Raw genomic sequence first — 21872 nt, 5'->3', positions numbered from 1 at the left:
AATTTTGTCATGTTGTACCATCATTTTTTATTTTGATTTAACCAATAAGAATACAATTTGGTCGGCTAAATCCCAAATTGCCAGCCCATCCTCGTTCGTTCAGTATCAAAGTAGATACCCAACAGGGTGCACCACGAGAAGGTGAGGATTGGACATTAGGTCAGAAGCCCTGGTCGGTTCTCCGCATTCCTTTAAAGGCTATGTGGAGGTCTCCTCTCAGTTATACAGCTTTGACCCTTAAGCACCCCTGGATATAAAATCTATAGTGAAATTCTGAAAAATAGACTGTCCCAATTCTATGAAGATAAGATAGGAGAAGAGCAGAATGGATTCAGGAGAGGTCGCTCTTGTGCAGATGGATACTTTACCTTAAAAATTTTATTGGAAAACATGAAGAATACAATGTGGAAACCCATATTGCTTTTATTGCTTATTCTAAGGCGTTTGACAGAGTTAACTGAAATAAACTTTTTTTTTGAAATATTAATAAATGATAGAGTTCCTCATCACCTAATTAAAGCGATCCATGATACATATACAGACAACATGATTGCAGTCAAAGTTAATGGAAGAATCTCTGACTGGGAACCTATAAACAGGGGAATAAGGCAAGGCTGTAGCCTATCACCAATTCTCTTCACAATCTATATGAATTCTATAGTAAGACATTGGAGGCTCACAGTACATGGTTATATCCCAATTAACAAATGCACTAATATAGACACAATGATCAGGCTATACTTGCAACCTCTGAAACTGATCTGCAGTACTCTATCCATCATCTCAATCTAATAATAAAAAAATTTAATATGGAAATTTCAAAAGAGAAGACAAAGGTACTTGCCTTTAAGGGAAGAAAACAAATAAATAAAATCTGTTTAGGCAATACGATTATTGAACAAGTCAACTCTTTCAAATACCTTGGATATCACCTAACCTACAGCGAAGAAAAAGACATAGAAATGAAAATTACACAAATTTCAATAGAGTTTTAAATATTATAAATCAAGTTTTTAAACCTTCAAAGGTACAAAGATATACTCAGATTAGAGCTTATAAAACATTAGCAAGACCAGTGCTGACTTATGGAAGTGAGGCATGGACAATCAAAAAAAGGAGACGAGAGAAGAATAACTGCAGCAGAAATGAGATTTATGAGGAGAACCGCATGATACACCTTGTAAGTTCATAAAAGAAATGAATAAACAACCAATAATAGAATATATCCACAATTATAGATGGAAATGGAAAAAGCACATTCAAAGAATAGGCAACAGTAGAATCGTCAAACAAATCCTTGAATACAAACCCGTGGGGAAGAGATCAGTTGGAAGACAATATAAAAGATGGAACGAGACTGTAACAGGCCCCGAGGCATAATACAAAATAGGAAGATGATGCGATCCTCATAAATAGTGTTCTTCCTTAGGTTTTGGATGCTAGTATATAATATCAAACAAATGCATTTTACTTTAAGGCTAACAACTATACATCTATTGTGATCTAGGTCTGAAGAAAGGTGGAAGACATATCATCAAGCCCTTTCTTTTCTGGCTCATGTTATAGACCACTCTGGTGGTAGTTCAACTTATTTATGTGTAAAAAGGATATAAATCTATCATATATTAATATCAGGGTAAGATAAGGATTGGATGATGAAGAATTCTGCTTAAAATAGACCAAACATGAAACTTTTTCAAGTTTCATGTTTTTATTTATATAAGGTTTTGGTCTTACACAAGTTGACGAGATTCAATTATCAACTGATAGCATTCATATGTGCCCATGTTACAGTGAGGTTTGAACTTGTTTGTTGCAGAGTGAAGACACTATCCACACACAGTCAGCCAAGAAAGCAAATAAGAGTGGATCTGGAATTCCTTTTGACATTGTCCTATCAAGCTGAAGCCTATTTAATAGCAATTAAGTTTGTTGCAGGATATCTGTGATAATCTCCAAAAAAAACTGTTTTGATTACTTTCTTTGCTGTCTTGCAATTTAGAGTTACAAATGACTGTGAAATGTAAAAAATAACTGTGTCCATTTTTGGAAATGAAGTTGCAGCTGCTTGTATTATATTATGTTCTTTAATTCACTGTTTCAAGGACAGATGAACTATGGTCAAAACAAATTCTGTTGTGCTGTACTCCAGTCAGTACAATCAATTTTTCATGATGATATCCATAAGGAAATATATGGCTACCTATGTCAAAGAAAACTTATTGTAGCAGATTTAAATAAATCATTACAATAATAATCACTTCCATACAGCAACCCCTGCCTTGATTTCAAAAGCTTTGTAAATAAAAGTTAGTTACCAGACACATGAATTCAGATGAGGATTTTCATCCTGAATAACAAGCAAACTGGCTAGAGAATATATCATTATTATTACATGACACCTCCAGGGAGTCCAAAGACTCATCAAGGGAGGATACAGCTCTTTGTCTCCATCAACTACAATGAACCACAACTACCATCATCTACATCAACGCCATCTACTGCCCACTACTTGTATTTTTAAAGACAATCACAAACATCCATGCCCACAGCAGGATTTGAACCAGCGGTCTTTTGGCTGGAGAGTGGATATGCTAACCACTTGGCCAACCAGGCCGGCAATTAATCTAGACAAGAAGGTATTGCTTCCAGTGTTTAAGAGAGAGGTTACTGTTGTTCAAGTTCATAATGGACCACCTTTCATTGATGGTATTAAAGTGTTATTTGTAACAATACTTGAATAGGCAACAGATATTAATATACTCAATGTAATAAAACTGCTTTATCATTGGATCAATCCATAAATTTCCCAAGCTGTTTAATAGAACAGAATGATGAATATTACCTTAGAATGTACCAACTTTCTATGATTCTGAATTGCCTCCTCTTGATACTTTAGCACTGTTAGCAAGTCAGTGATCACAGGAATAAATTTCTCAGAGATAAACAGAGATTGTGTTGTAAGTGCAGATTCCTAAAACAAAAATATGTGGCAATAACTATATTAAGTCAAATTCTTTCTATAATTTTTAAATATTAATCTTTACATATGTAGTAAACTTTATAGTGAAATAATAAATCTGAAAAATAAAGAGTATTTGAAATATGTTGGAAACAGATTTCAGATGCTCTTTAGTTTTTAGGTTTATCATTGAAGAATGTATTTAGCTAATTCAAGAATGTACAAACAGGATTAATCTCAAGTCATGATTATTTAAATATAATGGAAGATGAAAGATTTAAAAGTGGATTGATATCGACAAAATTTCTTAATAAAGAGCTAAAGGCAGCTCAATTAGAGACATAAGAAATACTGAATTACAATTTGTAATTGTTAATAAAAACAATGAAATTCTGATTGTCTTGGGTGGAACATCCTTAAATATCCTTGGAGGACAATTTAGTCAGGGAATCTTGCAGACTTGTAGCAGATTTATTTAGAAGTATAACGACGGATGGACATTATTATTTTCATGTGTGTCTACCCTAACTGGACTCAAGTCTAATCAAGCATAATCCTTTTTATCCGTTTACATAATCTTTTTATCTGCAAATATCTGACTGCTTTCGGCTCTGCCAGCACCAAAATTTCCCCTATTGGTGACATTTTGGTACTAAATCTTTTTTTCACGGAATTCATCTCTCCATGCCTTCGAAAGTCTCAATATAAAATGTGGTCTCATTCCGTGTATGTATTAGTTTTAGCTACAGATACCTCCAAAGAAGAAAAGTTAATTTAAGGCCACCCTGTACATTGAATTTTGTAAACTTCTGGGTGGGCCAGGTATGGAAGAGGATCTTTGGAAGAGCTAAGTAAATTTCTTAATTTTGTTGGGGATTTGAAGGTAGTTGTAATGTTGTATTTAAATCATGTTCTATCTATTTTTTTCTGAAATGCTCCTAATGTAGGGTATGGTTATGACATTCTTGTAATCTTTTTTTATTTTCAATAACATTTTTATGGAAGATCTTGTGAACTGTTTTTTTTTATTGTAGCCATTTTTTTTTTTTTTTTTACAAATGTTTAGTTAATGATTTCAAATTCTTGGTTCAGAGCTTGTTCATTGGAACAAATTGTTAGGACTTTGTGTTTGAGGGTGCTGATGACTCCTAGTTTTTGTGTTGAATGGTGATATGAATTTTTATTGGCATGTGTGTGTATCTTTGCAGTAGACTGTTAAGGAGAGACAGCCTGAGGGGAAGACGTGTGACGAACGTGTCTAGAAAAGGAAGAGAGTTGTTGTATTGTGTTGTTTGTTCAGGCGGCTTAGGAATGTATTTAATGTTTTGTGGTTGTGGGGGTAAATGGCAAAAAAAGTATCAACATATCTGAGGAAGCTTTGGACTTTAGGCTGGACGAATCTAGAGCTCATTGCTCGAAGTCTTCCATGTAAAAGTTGGCTATTGGGAAGGAAAGTGGTGAGCCCGTGGCTGTACCTTCTTTTTTTTTTTTGTGGGTAAGAATTATTTTGCCACACGAAATACCCAAAGCAGAGTACATGGGTAAAGAGGGCCATGATGTCAGGTGGAGATATGTTCTGTAAAATAAGAATAGTATCGTTGATTGGGATATATGTGAAAAGGACAATTATGTCAAAGCTGACTAATGCATTTTTGTTTTTGAGTGTGATGTTTCTAATTTTGTTTATGAAGTAATGTGTATTTTTTTATGTAGGAAGGGGAGTGACTTACGAACTCACTGAGTGTAGCTGCCAATTTCTTGGCTAAGTGATAATTAGTGCTGTCGAAAGGGGACAACACAGTTCCTTCCATTACCTAATGAAGACAGAAGTGGCAAATTAGAGACCAATTAGTATCTCAAGGTAGTGGAAAAGTTGATTAGGTAGAATAAATTAAAGATAATAAGAAATTATATACTTGGTTTAATCCTTTATCCAAGTGTAAACAAACAAGTTTGCACCTGAACTATTTTCAGGACTGGGGCAACTCATATAAAGAAGATAATGACTTCACATCACTTGCTTTAGTATCCCATAATGCAAAGCACATCTTGCAGGCATGTATAATGCTATGCATTATGGGAAGGGTCACTACCCTTCCCATAATGATATTTTGGTTTTTGGCAAGAGAAATACTTTGGTTTTCTTTCGTTTGTTTTTCACTTCAATTTTATTTTACTGGCACTAGCGGTGGTTTTGTCCCCACCAACACCGTTTTTTTTTTTTTTTTTGCATAAATATTAAGATTTTTGGTAGTGCAGTTAATATCTGCGTTACTTTTGGTGGTATCATGGCCGCCATTTATAGTAGCTCAAATAAAGTATTTGCTGGTGGTGTAGAATTATTTCAATATCACGAGATTATTTAATTCTCAGTCTTACAACTGAAAGGTTGTTTTTTTCTCTTACAATCAAATGCAGAGATTATAGTCTTTTTTCCCATCTGAGATAATGGTACCAATTCCTACAAGGATGCAAACTCTAGGAATTGAAATTCCTGGATGCGAAGAAGTGAGACGGGTAACTAAGGTTCTAAAAGAGATAGTTGGCGCAAATAATATTTATTCTTTCATCCCTTATGCCAGAGGGAAATATTTAATTGTAGTTAAAGATGTGGAAACAAGAGAAACTATTACAGGTTTTACTTTTGAAGGCACAGTTATTCCTGTAATGGTCAGGAGCCAGGTAAAAACAGTAAAAATCAAAAGATTTCTGATGGAATATATAGAGAACAGTAATGAAATTCTTATACAGACATTTTCCAAATGTGGTAGGATTAGTAATATGTGAAAGGGTTTATCAAGTGAAGATCCAAATTGGTTTTTGGTGATGCCACCTTCAACAATGGACATGAAGACGCCCGTACCAAATTTTGTCAACATCAGTACAAGCTGAGTTATGGTAAACTATCCCGGAGTACAATGCCAAGACCTGTGTTGTGGTTCATACAATCACTTGGGTGGTAACTGCTTCAAATCTAAACGTTTGAACAGCATGGAGATCAGAGATATTGCTAATCAGTTCCTCAAACCCTGTCAGAAATGCAAAAGTTGTGAACATTTTGCTGAAAGAGTGGGAGCACCAGTTAGAACACCGTATATATTAGAGAGGTATAATGAAGAGTTCCCGGATCTTCCAATTCAGTCTAGTAAAGACAGCACTTTTAAACAAACTACACTTAGTAAATTCACAAAAAGTGTGTGACCAAATCAGCTAGAAATTAGCTCCAAAATTCCAAATCTGCAGGAGCAACTTTCCCAGTCAATTACTGATGGAACATCAGTTGAAATTACCAATAATGAACCTAGTATGACAACTGAACAGGTATAAAACAAAATGTAAAAACATGCAACTGTTCTACAATGAGAAACTGGAGAAGAAACAGGAAAGCAAGTAAGACCAGTGAAAGAACTTAATTATCGGAGATTGAATCTGTGACATCTGTTACCGATTGGAAACAGTAGAGAGTGCATTCTACAACTGCCCTCTTGCCCTGCGTATTTGGAACAGATTATGTAATGTGTTGGACATTCCATTACTTACAACAGAACAGGTTTTTTTTTTTTTTTTTTGCAATGCCCACCATCTGTCTGCAATGGAAAGAGAATTTTGATTTTTGTAATTAATGAATTAAATACCATTTATGGAAGGTCAGAAAGAAACATGGATTTGAAAATCAGCAATATGACATCCAAATGCTTTATAATATTGTATTGTGGAAATTTTATTGTTCAGTCAGACGATTTTTGCATTTAGAAAGAAGCATTCTATGAGACATGAAATTTATAACCAGATAGTGTAGACCACCCACATTATGTAGTATTCACCAGGAGGAGGTAAAATTCTGTCTATTCTTACTAGGGGAGGTTTTTTAAATAGTTCCATCCTCTTAATTCAATGTGGTCTTATAGTCAATTGCAGGGCTGACTGGAGAGCAATCCCAGGCAGAGAAGGCCAACTCAAGGAAGTTAACCCAGATAGGGCTAACCATCTGGGTATCATCTTTGCTCTTTAGTTTCCATTGGTCTTTTGGTTGTTCATCTATATGAGATAGGTGAAAACTGATAGCCTTTGGTTGTAAGATGTTATAAAAGAGCTGAGGCCTTTTCTCTATCTCTCATGCTATCTATCTGTCTTTTCTTTCTCCTAATACTATCTGGCTCTCTTGTACCCTGATACTAACTACTCTAAGCCTATGATGAGCAACCGTTTACTTTTTCACCTTAATAAAAGACAGCAAAGTTTGGTCGATTAGTAGAGCCTCTGCTACTATGGCTCAAGCAAAAAAGTTAAGCAAATTCGAGCGGGGTTAGTAGTTTGAAGGGATTAATCTTTCGATGCTGTTGGCACACTTTCCCTCAATGAGTCTTTGGACTCCCTGGAGGTGTCACATAATAATAATAAAGGTTGAAACCAGTCTGGGTAGTGACCCTTCCCATAACGCATGTCCACAAGAGATGTGGTTTGCATTATAAGTTACTATGGCAAGTGATATGGTCATTAGCTTCTTTATACGAGTTGCCACGGTCCTGAAAATAGTTCAGGTGCAAACTTGTTTACTTACACTTGGATAAAGGATTAAACCAAGTATATAATTTCTTGGTATCTTTAATTATTGGTAGCATTACCATCAGCTTTTGTAATCATGATGTCTGCTATTTTTTAAGGATTTAATGGCCAATTTTTCAGCTTTGGATGGATTGCACCTTAGTTGTTTGTTAGAGTTTAATATGTATGATGTTTCCATTTGTATTTTATTGGTATAAGAATTCTAATAGGAAATGAGCTGACTTCTGCAAAACTGAATTCTGCTAATCAGGAAATGGCAGACCAGTCAGCTTGCTCTTTCCACTTGGGAGCTGTGATCTAGTACATGGATGTCCATGTAGAAAAGTGGATATCACATGAAAGTGATCACTCCAAATAAGTTGTCGTCAGTCTCCCAGTTAAACAGTGGGAAAAGGGAGAGTGAACAGACAGTAAATTTGAAGGCAGTGAATATTTGGGTACACATGGTACACATATAGAGGAGAGTTTCTTCTATTAACACGAAAAAACACAAGGGATAAATAATACTATTAATTAAAGGCCATATATTTCAGCCTCAATATCAATATCACAGCCCATCATTCAGTGGCGACAATTTTAATTACGTTCAACAACTTTTATCTGATGTTTATTCAGGTGCTACCCTGCTACCCCAGAGTATTGTGTTCATTTAATTCACCCCCATTAAAAGATGGATGCAACATACTGTTATTATACTTTTGAATGTAGAAGCAGTTACAAATCGTAACTGCTTCTACACTGGTGTTAAGTTGAATTTGCTGGAATGGGATATGCTTGACCACAAGGATGGAGACTTCTCCACGAACAGGATCACCCTCTGTTCATGGAAGCAGTCCTGCAATACAAAGCACTTGGTGCTTCAGTGGTGAGCTATGGAAATTTTAACAAAGGGCTCACATAGTCGAGCAAAAAAAAAAAAAAAAACTAACTTAGCCCCTTATAATACTTATATTGCAACTTTGTAGAGCTTCTGACTGATATGATAATTCCTGTAGGATATCAATCATTAATGCTAGATCTTTCAAAAATTCCAAATTGAGAAGTTCTGTTTAAAAAGCCCTTGTATTGTTACATCCTGATAACCAAGAATATAAAAATTTCAGTTATCATGGTGTAACAGGAAAATAAAAATATAAAGTCCTATGTAAGTTGCTAATACAAACTATTTAAAAACAGAAAATATGCTTGCATTCAAGTAAAATAATTATAGCAGAAATTGTTTATTTAACTAAATAATAAAGATGGGAATTTAATTACGAAAAAAAAAAAGGATATGGAAAAAAATAGGTTAAGTAAGACAAAGAAGATTAGTGATAAGAATTTGTGTGAGAGGCTAGTTTAACACTTGAAAAGAGGAGATCAAAATATTCAAGTAAATTCTAAAAAGGGGATTAATTTAGTACAGAGGCTAGCTTAAAACAAATGACGATCGCTCAAGGTCAATTCCCGAAGTGAGACGACATCACATGAGAGTCGCGTGCAAGGAACTGTAGCATGTTTTGGGCAGAAAAACACAACTTTAATTGGTGAGTGAGATCGACTCCAATGGGGGAGAAAGAAAAGAAATTGAAGAAGGTGCCGATAAGGCCATGCAGATAAAAGAGTTAGGACCCCCCCCCCCCACACACACAGGGCTTTTTTTCCTCAGTTTCTTCATGAAATTTTCGTATAGGTAACACAGGTTTTCCTGAGTGACGGCGTAAGAGTTATCTCCGTCCGATACAACAAAGTGTGCGGGAATTCGATCCCGTATTCCTATTGCAAGAGACGAGGAAAGCCGTATAGTTACAAGAAGGAAGGAATTGTCTATGTATCTCATCATCCAGTACTCATATCGAGGGAAAGAAAATACATACAGAAGTCCGTGCCCATGTGATGAGTTCCATAGTGATAGAATAGAAGATCCTGTGTGTGTGTCCTTAATTCAAGCACGAAAGGTATAGATCGTGAAAACCAGGGTTAGTCCTAGAAAGGTACTGTAAAATATCAATTGAAATCGCATATAGTTGCAATCATTGTTAATTACTGGACAGTCGAAGATATACTAGGACTTTAGCACAAATCAGAGTAGAGTGAGAGTAAACTAGTTTATATTATTTGATAAGCATTCATGTGCTAGAGATTTATGTATGCGGATGGTATCTCATATGAGAGTGTCTTAAAGGTCAAATGTATGTATGGGTATAGCGAAAGGATAGTTTAACCTATATTGTTTTGTTCTGTAAGTTAGATAAGGTAAATTGAAAATAAACATTAATGTCCATGGTATTATAGCAATATAGAACATTCTGACTAGTATAAGGTTAAGTAAAGTGTTAATTTGTTCCAGGATTATATGTGTATATTTATATGTATAAAGTCTGTTATGACGCCATGATCGCAAATTCCTATATAGGATTTTGCCCTAATGCTTGTATTTTGCTTGTGTAATTTTGTAATTTATATTCTTAGTATTGAATTGTTTTATATAACAGAAATTGAATTGTACCATGTTTGAGATTTTAAATAAACTTTTGTTCATTAATAATACAGTTGTCTGAAATTGCTGCCTAATGCACCACTTGAAAAATGCATGAACCTAATCACGTGGGAAATTAATGTGTTAAGTTACGAGATAGAGGGTCACGACAGCTTAATAGTTTCATGCTCAGACATGTTTTTGTATTTTGCTCCTTGTTTTCGAATTATATAGTTTAAGATATATTTTCGAATTTCGAAATTATATCTTAAACTAAATGTCCTGAAAGGCGCAGTATAATATAAATATTAGGGACACTAAGGGGAGAAAAAGCTTAAATCTTTGAATTTTGTAATATCTCGTGCATAGTTAAGTTTTCATTAAAGAAAATATAGAGATTCACTTGAAAGGAGAAAAGGAAAGTTTAATAATCGTAAATAGGGATGCAACAATATTCATCATTCGAAGCAAAATGCTTGCATAAAGCTGGGTAATTTCTCCATAAAGCAAGAACAGTTTGTAAACTGCAAGTTGCCCATCGTGGTCCAAACACACGGACAATCTTTAAAATTTCCATACCAAGGTATTTTGAAATCTTATTTAAATCTCGTTGATTTTTTGGTGATTGATGATAAAAAGCATATCATTTATCCATAAATATTTCAAAATGATTGAATGAAAACATTAAAGATAAACATCATTAATGTTTTTTATCGAACTGTCTAAATGCTAAATGTAAACAATGAGTGCAATGCCAAATCACAATGCTGAGTAATTTTTCTAGAAGTTTGATTGCAACACCTGATTTGTTTCCTAACATTACCCTAGCTCCATCAGAACAAAATGCAATGAAATGATTTTTTACATAGTTATCAGAAAACCCATATGAATTTAAAGAAGCATGCATACATTCCACGGTGGTATTTTCTAGTTCTACAAGAACAAAGGTCTAGCAATTTTGAGAAAAATTTAACAAAGGGCTCGCCCGAGCCCCTTATAGTTCGCCACTGCTTGGCTCATATTATAATATGGCTTCAAAGTTGAAAGCCCCCCCCCACACACAATCAGTTGTCGTCGTCATCATCAAATGTTTGCCATGTACCCTAAAGGGATGTACAGGATATGATAGTACTCTACATGAAAAATTAACATCATTACTAACTTCCTATCTACAATTTTCCTCAGATCAGTCTGTTACTTGTCAAGACTCCAATATTATCATATCTTATATTTCTGTCGTATAAGGCACTTTATACCGTAGCACTCCACCTATATCTTGGTCTTCCTCTGGGTTGTTTTCCTGCCAACCTGGCAGAGAACACTTGATTTTCCAATCTTTCCTCGCCCATTCTGTTTAAATGACCATACCACCTGAGATTAGCTCTGCTAATGCATTCCTGGATGCTGACAATGTCAAGTTCTTTCCTAATATCCTCATTTTTAATATGATATTGCCATTGATGCCATCTGTTCATGCCTCTAATTTTTCTCAGGATTCTCATATCTGCAGTCACTAGTCTTTGGTCAAGTGTTTTACTTCTGACTCAGCTCTTCTGACTCTAAGTCTTCTGACTTAGCTGAATACAGCTAATTTAGTGTTCCAACTAATTTCACTCTTATTCCATATGAATTTATTCAATTGACTTCCTACTATACCAGCTTAATTGATTCTGTTGTCTATTTCCATATTTAATTTACCATCTTCACTAAAAATCGTACCTAAGAAAGTGAAATGTTTTACTTTTTTCCACAGGTTCTCCATTCACAATGCAGTTGACATTTTCAATTCTGCATATTTTCATTGTTTTTGTCTTTTTATTGCTGACCATCATATCATATCTATTAGAACAGTTATTCAATTTAGTCAAGGAATCTTGCAGACTCGTAGAGGATTCATTGATAAGTATAACATCGTCTACATAAAGCAAAGAGCTGAAATTAACATCTTCAATTTTGATATCATGTTTAATACCACTTTCCTTCATAATGTGATCCATATAGATAATGAATAACAGAGGCGGATAATGTACATCCTTGTCTCACACCAGATTTAACATTAAACCATCTTCCTGTACTTCCATCAATTCTAACTGCTGACTTACAACTCAAATAAAGACTAAGTATTGCTGATATAATGCTCCATTGACACGATATAACTGTAGCGTATTGAATAGCTTCTCTCTTGGCACCTTATCATGTGCCTTTTCCAGATCTACAAAACTCAAATAGAGATCTTTGTTATATTCCCATGATTTCTCCACTATATGTCGTAAAGTGAAGATCTGATTCTGACAGCCTCTATTTGGCTGGAATCCAGCTTGTTCTTCACCAATGTTTTCTTCAACAATTCTTCTCAACCATTTCTCAAGTATACTTGCATATATCTTACCAGGAACACTCAGTAGAGAAATACCTCTGTAATTCTCACATTCAGTTTTATTTCCCTTTTTATATATGGGTACTATGAGAGCTCTACTCTAATCATCGGGAATTCGTCCCTCTGAACTATGCAGTGCAGCCACTGCAAGACTTTTATACCACCATACTTCAGTATTTCTGGTCGAATATCAACTACTCCTGCTGCCTTTCCTTTGATGGCTTTTTCTACTTCAAGTATTCCTGACTGTATGCCTGTTGAGCGTTTTTTTTTTTTACCAGTGCTATCACTGCTTGTTTCATTTAGCAATTTCTTGAAGTAATTACTCCATACTTCAGGGATATCTTTTTCTCCCATTTTCATGTCACCTTTATCATCTCTAAGTCCTTTTACAGTACTCATTCCTCCATTTCTAAGCTTCTTCAACAACCACCAAAATATTTTGCCACCTTCTTGATATTTATTTTCTATGTTCTTCCAAAGTCCTCCAATGACTTTTGTTTAGCTAGTTTTACACAGTGTTTAGCTTTTTTACATTTGTTTCTGTATTCTCTAAGAGCACAAGTTGACTTATTTGCCAGGAACTTTTGATATGCTTTCTTCTTTTCCTTCGCTGCCTCTTTAACTTACTGTGTCCACCATGGAGTTCTGATTTTTGATATCCTTGCAGACAACCTCACCACATGCTTCTCTGCCTGAATCAAGCAAGGTTTTCTTCAAGGCTTGCCACTGAATCTCTAAAGTTTGGTTCCTGTTCTCAAACTCTTTAATTTTTTCTTCAATAATCTTTGTTATTTTAGTCTACAGTTCACATCTGAGAGCTGTTCAACTTTAATTTGCTTTAAAACTTTCTTACATGTTATTCTTTTCAATATGAAATTCAATTTTATTCTGCTCAAGACTAAATAGTGATCACTTCCAATTTCAAATCCTCTGTACACTCTGGTGTCCTGCACAAGGGAGAAAACATCACTATCAACAATAACATAGTCAATGAGACTTTTCTTATTTCTTGCTTCTTCTCTCCATGTGAATTGGTGCACATTTTTATGTTTTAACATGGTGTTAGTAATAACCAGTCCATGTCCTGAGCAGAAATCCAACAAATATTTGCCATTATTATTAGGTTTTCCAACTTTTCCTTTTTCATTGTGTCAGATGCTTTCTCTAAATCCTCAAAAAATTCCTCCACTTCTACCTTAGTAGAACCTTCTGTGGGATTATAGGCACAAATAAGTCTCATTGTCCAGTTCTCCATTCTGATATTTGCCCACATCACTCTACTTGAGACTGCTTGCCATTCAAGAAGATTAGCCTAGTATTTAGTGTTGAATACAATGGCTACTCCTTCTTTTCCTTGATTGTCATTGCCTGAATATAACATTTTGTATTTATTGCTCAGAAAGATCTCACCAGTTTTTGTCCTTTTTTTTTTTTCAGTCACCCCTATTATGTCGATCTGGTACTTATCTAATTCCTCAGCTAGCTCCATTTCTTTACCATTCAGGCTTCTTATGTTGATAATGCTGATCTTTAACTCTGGTGATGTTGAGTTGGGGTGTTTTTTCAGATTTGTTCCAGTAGCAAACTTTTTGCTGTTCACTCTGGTTCTCTGGTGAAAACAACAGGGGCCTTGTTTAACCTGGCATCATCCTAGCTGGCATGAAATTTTGTCATGTTGTACCATCATTTTGTAATTTGGTTTAAGTCAATAAGAATTACAATTTGGTCGGCTAAATCCCAACTTGCCAGCACATCCTCGTTTGTTCACTATCCAGTAGATACCCAACAGGGTGCACCATGAGTAGGTGAGGATTGGACATTAGGTCAGAAGCCCTGGTCGGTTCTCCACATTCCTTTAAAGGCTATGTGGAGGTCTCCTCTCAGTTATACAGCTTTGACCTTGGATCTTTTCTTTTTTAAGAATTGTAGCTGGCCAATATACATCATTTGTTTTTGTTCTGAAAAAATATGAAAGACATCAAATTCCATTCCTTCTATAGCACTCAGCACATTACATGTTTTTTCTTCCTAAGGGGAACTGGAAGTATCCATGTTACCTGTTGATGGGACATCTAATAAAGGGTCAAGAGGCTTGTCTTTGATGCTGTGTAGTGAACATTTCATTATTAAAAATTATGGAAACAACTGCCAAGTTATAGTAAAACTTCAGTTTAATATAAACCAAAATAATTATTCGATGTTTGAATTGTACACATTCAGCCTGTGTAAGATCTTTCCAGTTATCCACGAACCCTTATGTCAGGACTCTAAGCAATAATTTCAGCCCTTATTGACTGCCATCTAGACCGTTTTGTTCTAATTTATCCATAAGTAATTATGTGAGAGCAAGTTCTGTCTAGCTTAATATTAATATATCCGTTAATGATTTGCAACAATATAATAGGACTCTTAGCTTTTAGGTAAGTTTTTTTTTTTATCACCAGAGGTGAGGCCAGTGGTACTAATGGTTGACCAAATTAGTGACTTTATCATACTTTGTACAGCAATCCCTCGATTAATGTGCTCTTTAAAACAGGCACATCAATCGAAAATGTACTAAATATAATAACCTATGGGAAAAAGTATAATTTGTTCCTCAAATTTCTTTTTTAAACCTCAATTTTTTTTTATAAGAGAATGAAGCTGAAAGACAATGAAGATATTCAGAATATAAATTTTATTATTCTACTTCTTAACAAAGAATTGAGCTAATGTAGTTTTACGAGAATTTTGGTTATTTTTTTTCATACAACCGGCAGTATGGCCCTATTGCCTTTTCTATTCTTCTGCACATTTTACTGCTTCTCTCTTCATCAGGGTCAGCCTCTAGCATTACTGCTTAAAAACTTAGATTGTACAAAAAATATTTTCAAATTGTTTCTGTGAAATCTCTTTTGGCTGACTGTCAAAGGTTAAATTTTTCTTCATATTCTTCGGGATCTTTCCGCTGTATATCTAAATTTAGCAGGTCGGAATCACTCAATTCCTCAGAATGAGATTTAATTAACTCTTGGACATTATCATTGTCAATCTCATCGAAACCCAATTCACGTCCGATGTTGGCAATTTCCTCAACATTATCCATTTCATTTGAAAAGCTTCTAAAATCTTTTGCACAATGTGGAAGAATGTGCTTCCAAATGGCTCGCATATTGCTAGCAGTAATTTTATTCCAAGATTTTGGAATAAAATTACTGCTTTTGGAATACAGTCAAATTCACCGTATAAGTGAATATGACCTCTCCATTGCTTCTGTCTTAGTATCACCACTCTGGGTCTGACTCCCACTGACAAGTTTGAAATCGGTCTGGGTAGTGTCCCTTCCCTTAATGCATAGCAGTATACATGTACGCAAGGAGATGTGCTTTGCATTGTGGGAGATACTGAGACAAAAAGTGACGAGAACTTGATCCACCTTTGCTGCGAGTTGCCAAGGGATGTACCACCTCAGTCTTGAAGATATTTTCAGGCGCAAACTTTGTTTGCTTACACTTGGATAAAGGATTAAACTAAATTTATTAATTTATTCCAAGATTGATAAATATTTTCAATAGCAGATTTAACATTAAATTTCTTCCAGAATTCAAACAGGCAATAGAAGCAACATCTGGTGTCATAGAATTCTCACCAGATGTTGCCTCTATTGCCTGTTTAAATGTTCTTCTCAGGTAGTATGCTTTAAAGGTTGCGATAATCCTTTGGTCCATAGGTTGTATGAGAGAAGTTCTATTTGATGGTAAAAATATCACTTTAATATTCTCACACAATGAATCAAGTGAAGTAGGGTTACCAGGTACATTGTCTAAAATAAGCAGAACTTTAAAATCAAGATTATTTTGCTTGCAAAAATTCTCAACTATTGGACGAAAATAACTTGTGAACCATCTTTCATATAAAGCTTTAGTAACCCATGCTTTCTTGTTAATTTCCAAATAACTGGGAGGAAAGCTTGATTAATGCCTTTGAGGTTAATGCCCTATAATTACCATGGGTTTTAACTTTATATCACCTTCAGCATTGCCACCTAATAGAAGAGTCATTCTATCTTTTGCGACTTTATAACCAGACTGAGATTTATCTGATTTGACCAGAAAAGTCTTGGAAGGCATTTGCTTCCAAAAAAAAGGCCAGTTTCATCGACATTAAATATTTGTTGGTCACAATAGCCCCCTTCTTCCACAATTTTCTCCAAAATCTCTGGATAATTTGTGGCAACCTCTTTATCTGCATTTGCACTTCGCCTGTAATTTGAACATTATGTAGGCTATTTCTCTTTTTGAAACGCTCAAACCACCCAGCACTAGCGTGGAATTCTTTTACATCATTGATAGCTCTTTCTTTCAAGGTTGCAAATAGACTTAATGATTTTGATTTAATAAGATCAGTGGATTCGCTTTCGATTACAATCTTCGATCCACGTAGAAAAAAGTCCATCTAATTCAATCATTATAATACTTTGATTTCAAGTGGTCTGCATGCATGATAAACTTGAAGCAGCCTTACCTTTTTCTCTGTAATTAGCAGGTTTGCTTAAATTTTCACTTATAATCGATTCACCTAGTTTGTGTTCTTGTCTTATCTATGCTCTGGACTTGCCTTGTTCGTTTTTCTTTATTATTTCAAGTTTTTCTTCCAATGAGATTACTTTTCGAATCTTTTTCACACATCCACTTTTTTTCCCCTCACTAATTCTTTTACTCATGATTAAAACTCGGGAAAATACTTTTAAATAAAAAAAAGTAAGGAAAACATGCTCATATAACATTGCAAAGGAGGCACAAGATATGATCATGTAATTAGCAGATGACAAATTTTTGAGGAAAATTTGGAACAGTGTACATGGAATTAGTATAGTACTGTTATGCCATTAAAAATAAATTTGATAAATGTTTTAAATCGGTAACTAAATTATTTCATCCTAGCGAGTGAGTTTTTAAAATTGCTAGCCATAAAAATGTACAGAGAGAAAATTTTCAAATCTGTAACATTTATTTTTAAGATTTATATAGGTGTACTAATCAAATTTGGATATAAAAAAAAAAATGAAGCACTAATCGGGGGGTGGGCGCATTAAATACATTAACACTAATGACAGCTGATGAGCAAAAACGTAGAATATATAGTTAACATATTCTTCATTAGTTCATGAATTTTTTATTATAAAAGTAAAAGACAAGATAGCAACATGAAATTAGTGAGATGTTTGACATTGTTTTTGAGACACTAATGCTTCGATATTTGGTTCGATGGAAGTAATTGCAATTCTCAGTGAGTTCTCAAGGTGCTCATCAGATATTATTGTTCTAGTTTTATTCTTTGTGTGCTTCACCCTTGAAAATAACTGCTCACAAATGTAGGTGCTTCCAAAAGCGATGACACGAATAAGGCATGATTGTGAAGCGAGGGACATTTTTCTCTGGGAAGATATATCTTATAGAAGTCCAGTGAGACGATTAAATTTTTCTTTAAGTTGAATGTCAGATTGTAGCTCTATGCATTCCATGTGAAAATTGGCAAGTAATATGTTTATGTCGACTGAGAATGTAGTCGCAAATATACCAAAAGATTGATGATTTTTTTCGGAAATCTTGAATGTTGGATCCTACTTCTCAATCTATACTTTGGATCCGACATGATTACTATTACGATGTTCTTAACCAATTGATAAGTTGTAAGTTGATTTCTAATTCAAATATAAAAAAAAAATTATATTTAAAGACTGAGCCACTTTATATCTGAATTAGTTCAAGAATTGAAGATAAATCAACTCTCAACTACCATTCCTTTATATGTTGTTATTATATATACTGGACGAGAATATTTAGCTTACTTGATTTACCCGCTTTGGTTCGAATATTTTTTTGAATGGTGCAATAAAAGAGATTCAGGCAAAATACAACTTTTGATTAACAAAAACAAACATTTAATTTTAAAATCACAAATTTTACACTTAAGTTCAAATCAGTAATTAAGATATCACAAACACTTTAGCTTCTCTGATAAGTACAATCGTACAAACTCGACAATGGTAAATCTGTTATCTCTATAATACAGTCTTCTCACAGTTCCTTAAGTTCCAAATACAATAAAAATTGCAGTAACATCTCTTCACAAACAAACACTTTTAATTTTGCACTTCAGCTAATTCTCCGCAATAGTTACTGTTAGTATAAGGAAATTCTAGGATGAAACTCACACATAAGTATTAAAGGTTGGAATAATCTTACCGATAATCTGTTTTCTTCATCTACTGATACGTAAACACTTTTTATAACTGTAAACGCTTAAACAGTATATGGTACTCATTAAATAAATCTTCTAAGCAACAACTGAATTAATCATCGGTCACTATACACATAAACAAACATTCTTGCATGAAATACTACTGATCACTCATGAATTAGGGCAACACACAATAATTCTTAACTTGAGGTTTTATATGCACAGTTGTTTATTCCTCCTGCATTCAAATAATTCTTTAGGCACTATAATTCTAAACACAGCTAACGGTAAACTTCAACTTTACAGCCTCTACTATTCTCTAGTAATTTTCGTGCTTTGCTTCAAGGTTCCGTATGTCCTTGAAAGGTCGGCGCTGAAATTAAATCTCAACTCAAGTATCGCTAGTCTATTTAATAGTCTCTCAGCTGTTTCTACTCTCTCTCTCTCACCATTCAAAAAAATATTCGAACCAAAGCAGGTAAATTAAGTAAGTTAAATATACTTGGCCAGTATATATAAAAACAACATATAAAGGAAGGGTAGTTGAGAGTTGGTTTATCTTCAATTCTTGAACTAATTCAGATATAAAGTGGCGCAGTCTTTAAATATAAATTTTCTTTATATTTGAATTAGAAATCAACTTACAACTTATCAATTAGTTAAGAACATCGTAATAGTAATCATGTCAGATACAAAGTATAGATTGAGAAGAAGTAGGATCCAACAATGCATTCCATTTGAAAATTGGCAACTAATATGTTTATGTCGAATGAAAATGGAGCCGCAAATATACCAAAAGATTGATGATTTTTTTTGGAAATCTTGAAACCTGTTCTCAAATTCCTGTATCAAATCGAAAAGCAAGGCTGCATATTTTTCGTTGTTCACAGGATTGTGTTTAGCCAACGTGCCGAAATGCATAAAACTGTTTGCCTTAATTTGAAATTGCCATAGTTTCAGTTTCATTTTGAACGCTGTTATAATATGAAACATTGTATTGATCAGTTGGTTTTCACCTTGAAGACGCATGTTTAACTCATTTAAATGAGCAGTCAAGTCTACTAAAAATGCCAAATCTGTGAGCCAGTTTTCATCATCAAGTTCTGGCACAAATTTTGTTTTTGATTCCATAAACGACTTGATTTCATTTTGCAAATCATAAAATCTTTTCAACATTTTACCTCGACTTAACCATCTTACTTCCGAAAAGTAAATGCTGTCCCCATAGTCAGCATCCATAAATTTAAAGAATTCCTGGAATTGGCGATGATTTAATCCCTTGGCCCTTATGAAATTTACAGCCTTAATGACAATCTGCATGATGTTAACCATCTTTAAAGCTTTTGCGCATAAAGTTTCTTGGTGTACTATGCAGTAATATTTCATCATACGTAAATTTTGGGAGGCAACTGCATCGTCCTCTATTAATTTTACAAGTCCATCTCTTTTACCTATCATCGCCGGGGCACCATCAGTACCTATATCAGATATGTTCACATTGGACAAAGAAAATCACTTTAACGTATTTTTCACTGCTTTGTATAAATCTCTTGATTTAGTTGTGTCTTTTAATGGCACTAAAGAAGCGATTTCTTAAGTGATATTATATTTGTCATACCTCAAATAAAAATTGCAAATTGAGCTGTATTAGAAGCATCAGTACTTTCGTCTATCGCCAAAGAATAAAATTTAAAATTACCAGCTCTACTTTCCAAACCTTTTTCGATAGATTTTCCTATTTCATTAATTCGTCTGGCTATAGTCTGGTGAGACAAACTGATTTTAGAAAAATCCCCTTTTTTATCAGGGCAAATTATATCTGCCACGCATGTATCGAAAAAATTATATTTTTCCATACATTGCTTAATAAACTCACCATCGGCATACGGTTTTGATTTTTTTGCTATCAGGATTGCAACCACATAACTAGCGTTTACAATAGAATCCATTTCAGTTATTTTTTTAAAAAACCTTGTTCAGATGATTTAATTTAATAAAAAAAGGTGTGCCACCTTTTTTTTTTATTAAATTACTCTGGATTTAAAGAAAGTGTTGAAAAAGGTGGCACAATTTTTGGCAACTGCTATAGGTAAAGATGGCCTCGTTATTGCTTCTGCCCGGTATCTCCACCTCTGGGCCTGGCTCCCACTGAAGAGACCTCAATAAAGGTCAAAATTAGTCTGGGTAGTGGCCAATCCCATAATGCATAACATTATACATATCCGCAAGGAGATGTGTTTTGCATTATGGGAGATACTGGGATAGGAGTGATGTTAGCTTGGTCCACCTTTGCTACGAGTTGCCCGGTGTTGTATATGGTGTTGTACTACTTTACCTCAGTAAGGTAGTACAACACCATATTCAGTCCTGAAGATATTTTCAGGTGCAAACTTTGTTTGCTCACAATCGGATAAAAGATTAAACTAAATTTATTATAGTCTAACCAAGTGAAAAATAAACTTTCAACGATGGTCTTCTTATGAAGATTGAAATGTCGAACAATTATTTTGGTTTATGTTAAACTGAAATTTTAGCAAAACATGGTAGGTATTTGTCCGTGTGGAGAGGATTAAGTGCTGTGAGGACATCATGTTGGAGACTTAATGGATTTTTTACAACACTCAGATAGGATTAAAACAGAATTTAATACTTCCTATATTTAGTCTCAGTCACTGAGACATCTCCAGGGATTACAAAAAAACTAATGTAACATAAACAAAAATAACAAGCAATACTAAGCCCAACCATGTGGGTGACACTAAGTCCTAACTAGGTGGAGCACCCTCTAAGGGCGGTTGTAGGTGGCCTGGAATGTAGGGTGGGACCTCTGGTGATAAGTGTTTCCCAAATTTTAGGAAGCTTAATGCAACCGTATTTATAAGATTTGGTTGATTTCTGAGAGCTGCTGCTGATTCTAAGAATAGATAGTCTCTCTTTTTGGAATTTGCTGTGGTGAAGCATGGTGGTTTTTTTCCATGAGATCCTATGGGTTGTATCCAAGACATGGTCAGCAAGGCCTGACTGACCATAGTTGTGGTTGCAGATGTATGACCTGTGTTCCGCCAGCAGATGGTTGCTGATCTGCCTGTCTGTCCAAAGTACGCCAGCTTACAGGAACAGGGTACTTTATAAACTCCAGGCACTGAGAGAGGAGGGAGCTGATCTTTTGTAGAACGGATAAGGGTAGCAAGTTTGCGGTGGGGCTTAAATGCTGTGTGTAGGTTGTACTTGTTTAAAATCTTGGCTATTTTTTCCGATTGGATAGAATTCAAGTGGAAAAGGAT

At 34.6% G+C, this 21872-nt stretch overlaps 1 protein-coding gene across 3 annotated transcripts in view; it reads right to left on the bottom strand.

Moving 5' to 3' along the window:
- LOC150108792 (kinesin-like protein KIF11-B) overlaps positions 1–21872 on the bottom strand; it is a 706328-nt gene that overhangs the window by 323053 nt on the left and 361403 nt on the right. For all 3 annotated transcript variants that reach the window (XM_090403242.1, XM_090403252.1, XM_090403263.1), the window contains exon 16: positions 2846–2974. In XM_090403242.1, coding sequence (XP_090259368.1) covers positions 2846–2974 — 129 coding nt within the window. The remainder of the gene's footprint in view (positions 1–2845; positions 2975–21872) is intronic.

Source organism: Typopeltis vanoorti, chromosome 2 (assembly GCF_054136105.1).
Source record: "Typopeltis vanoorti isolate ZY-2024b chromosome 2, IOZ_Tvanoo_1.0, whole genome shotgun sequence".
Lineage (NCBI taxonomy): Eukaryota > Metazoa > Arthropoda > Arachnida > Uropygi > Thelyphonidae > Typopeltis > Typopeltis vanoorti.
This window is presented reverse-complemented; position numbering and strand designations above follow the sequence as displayed.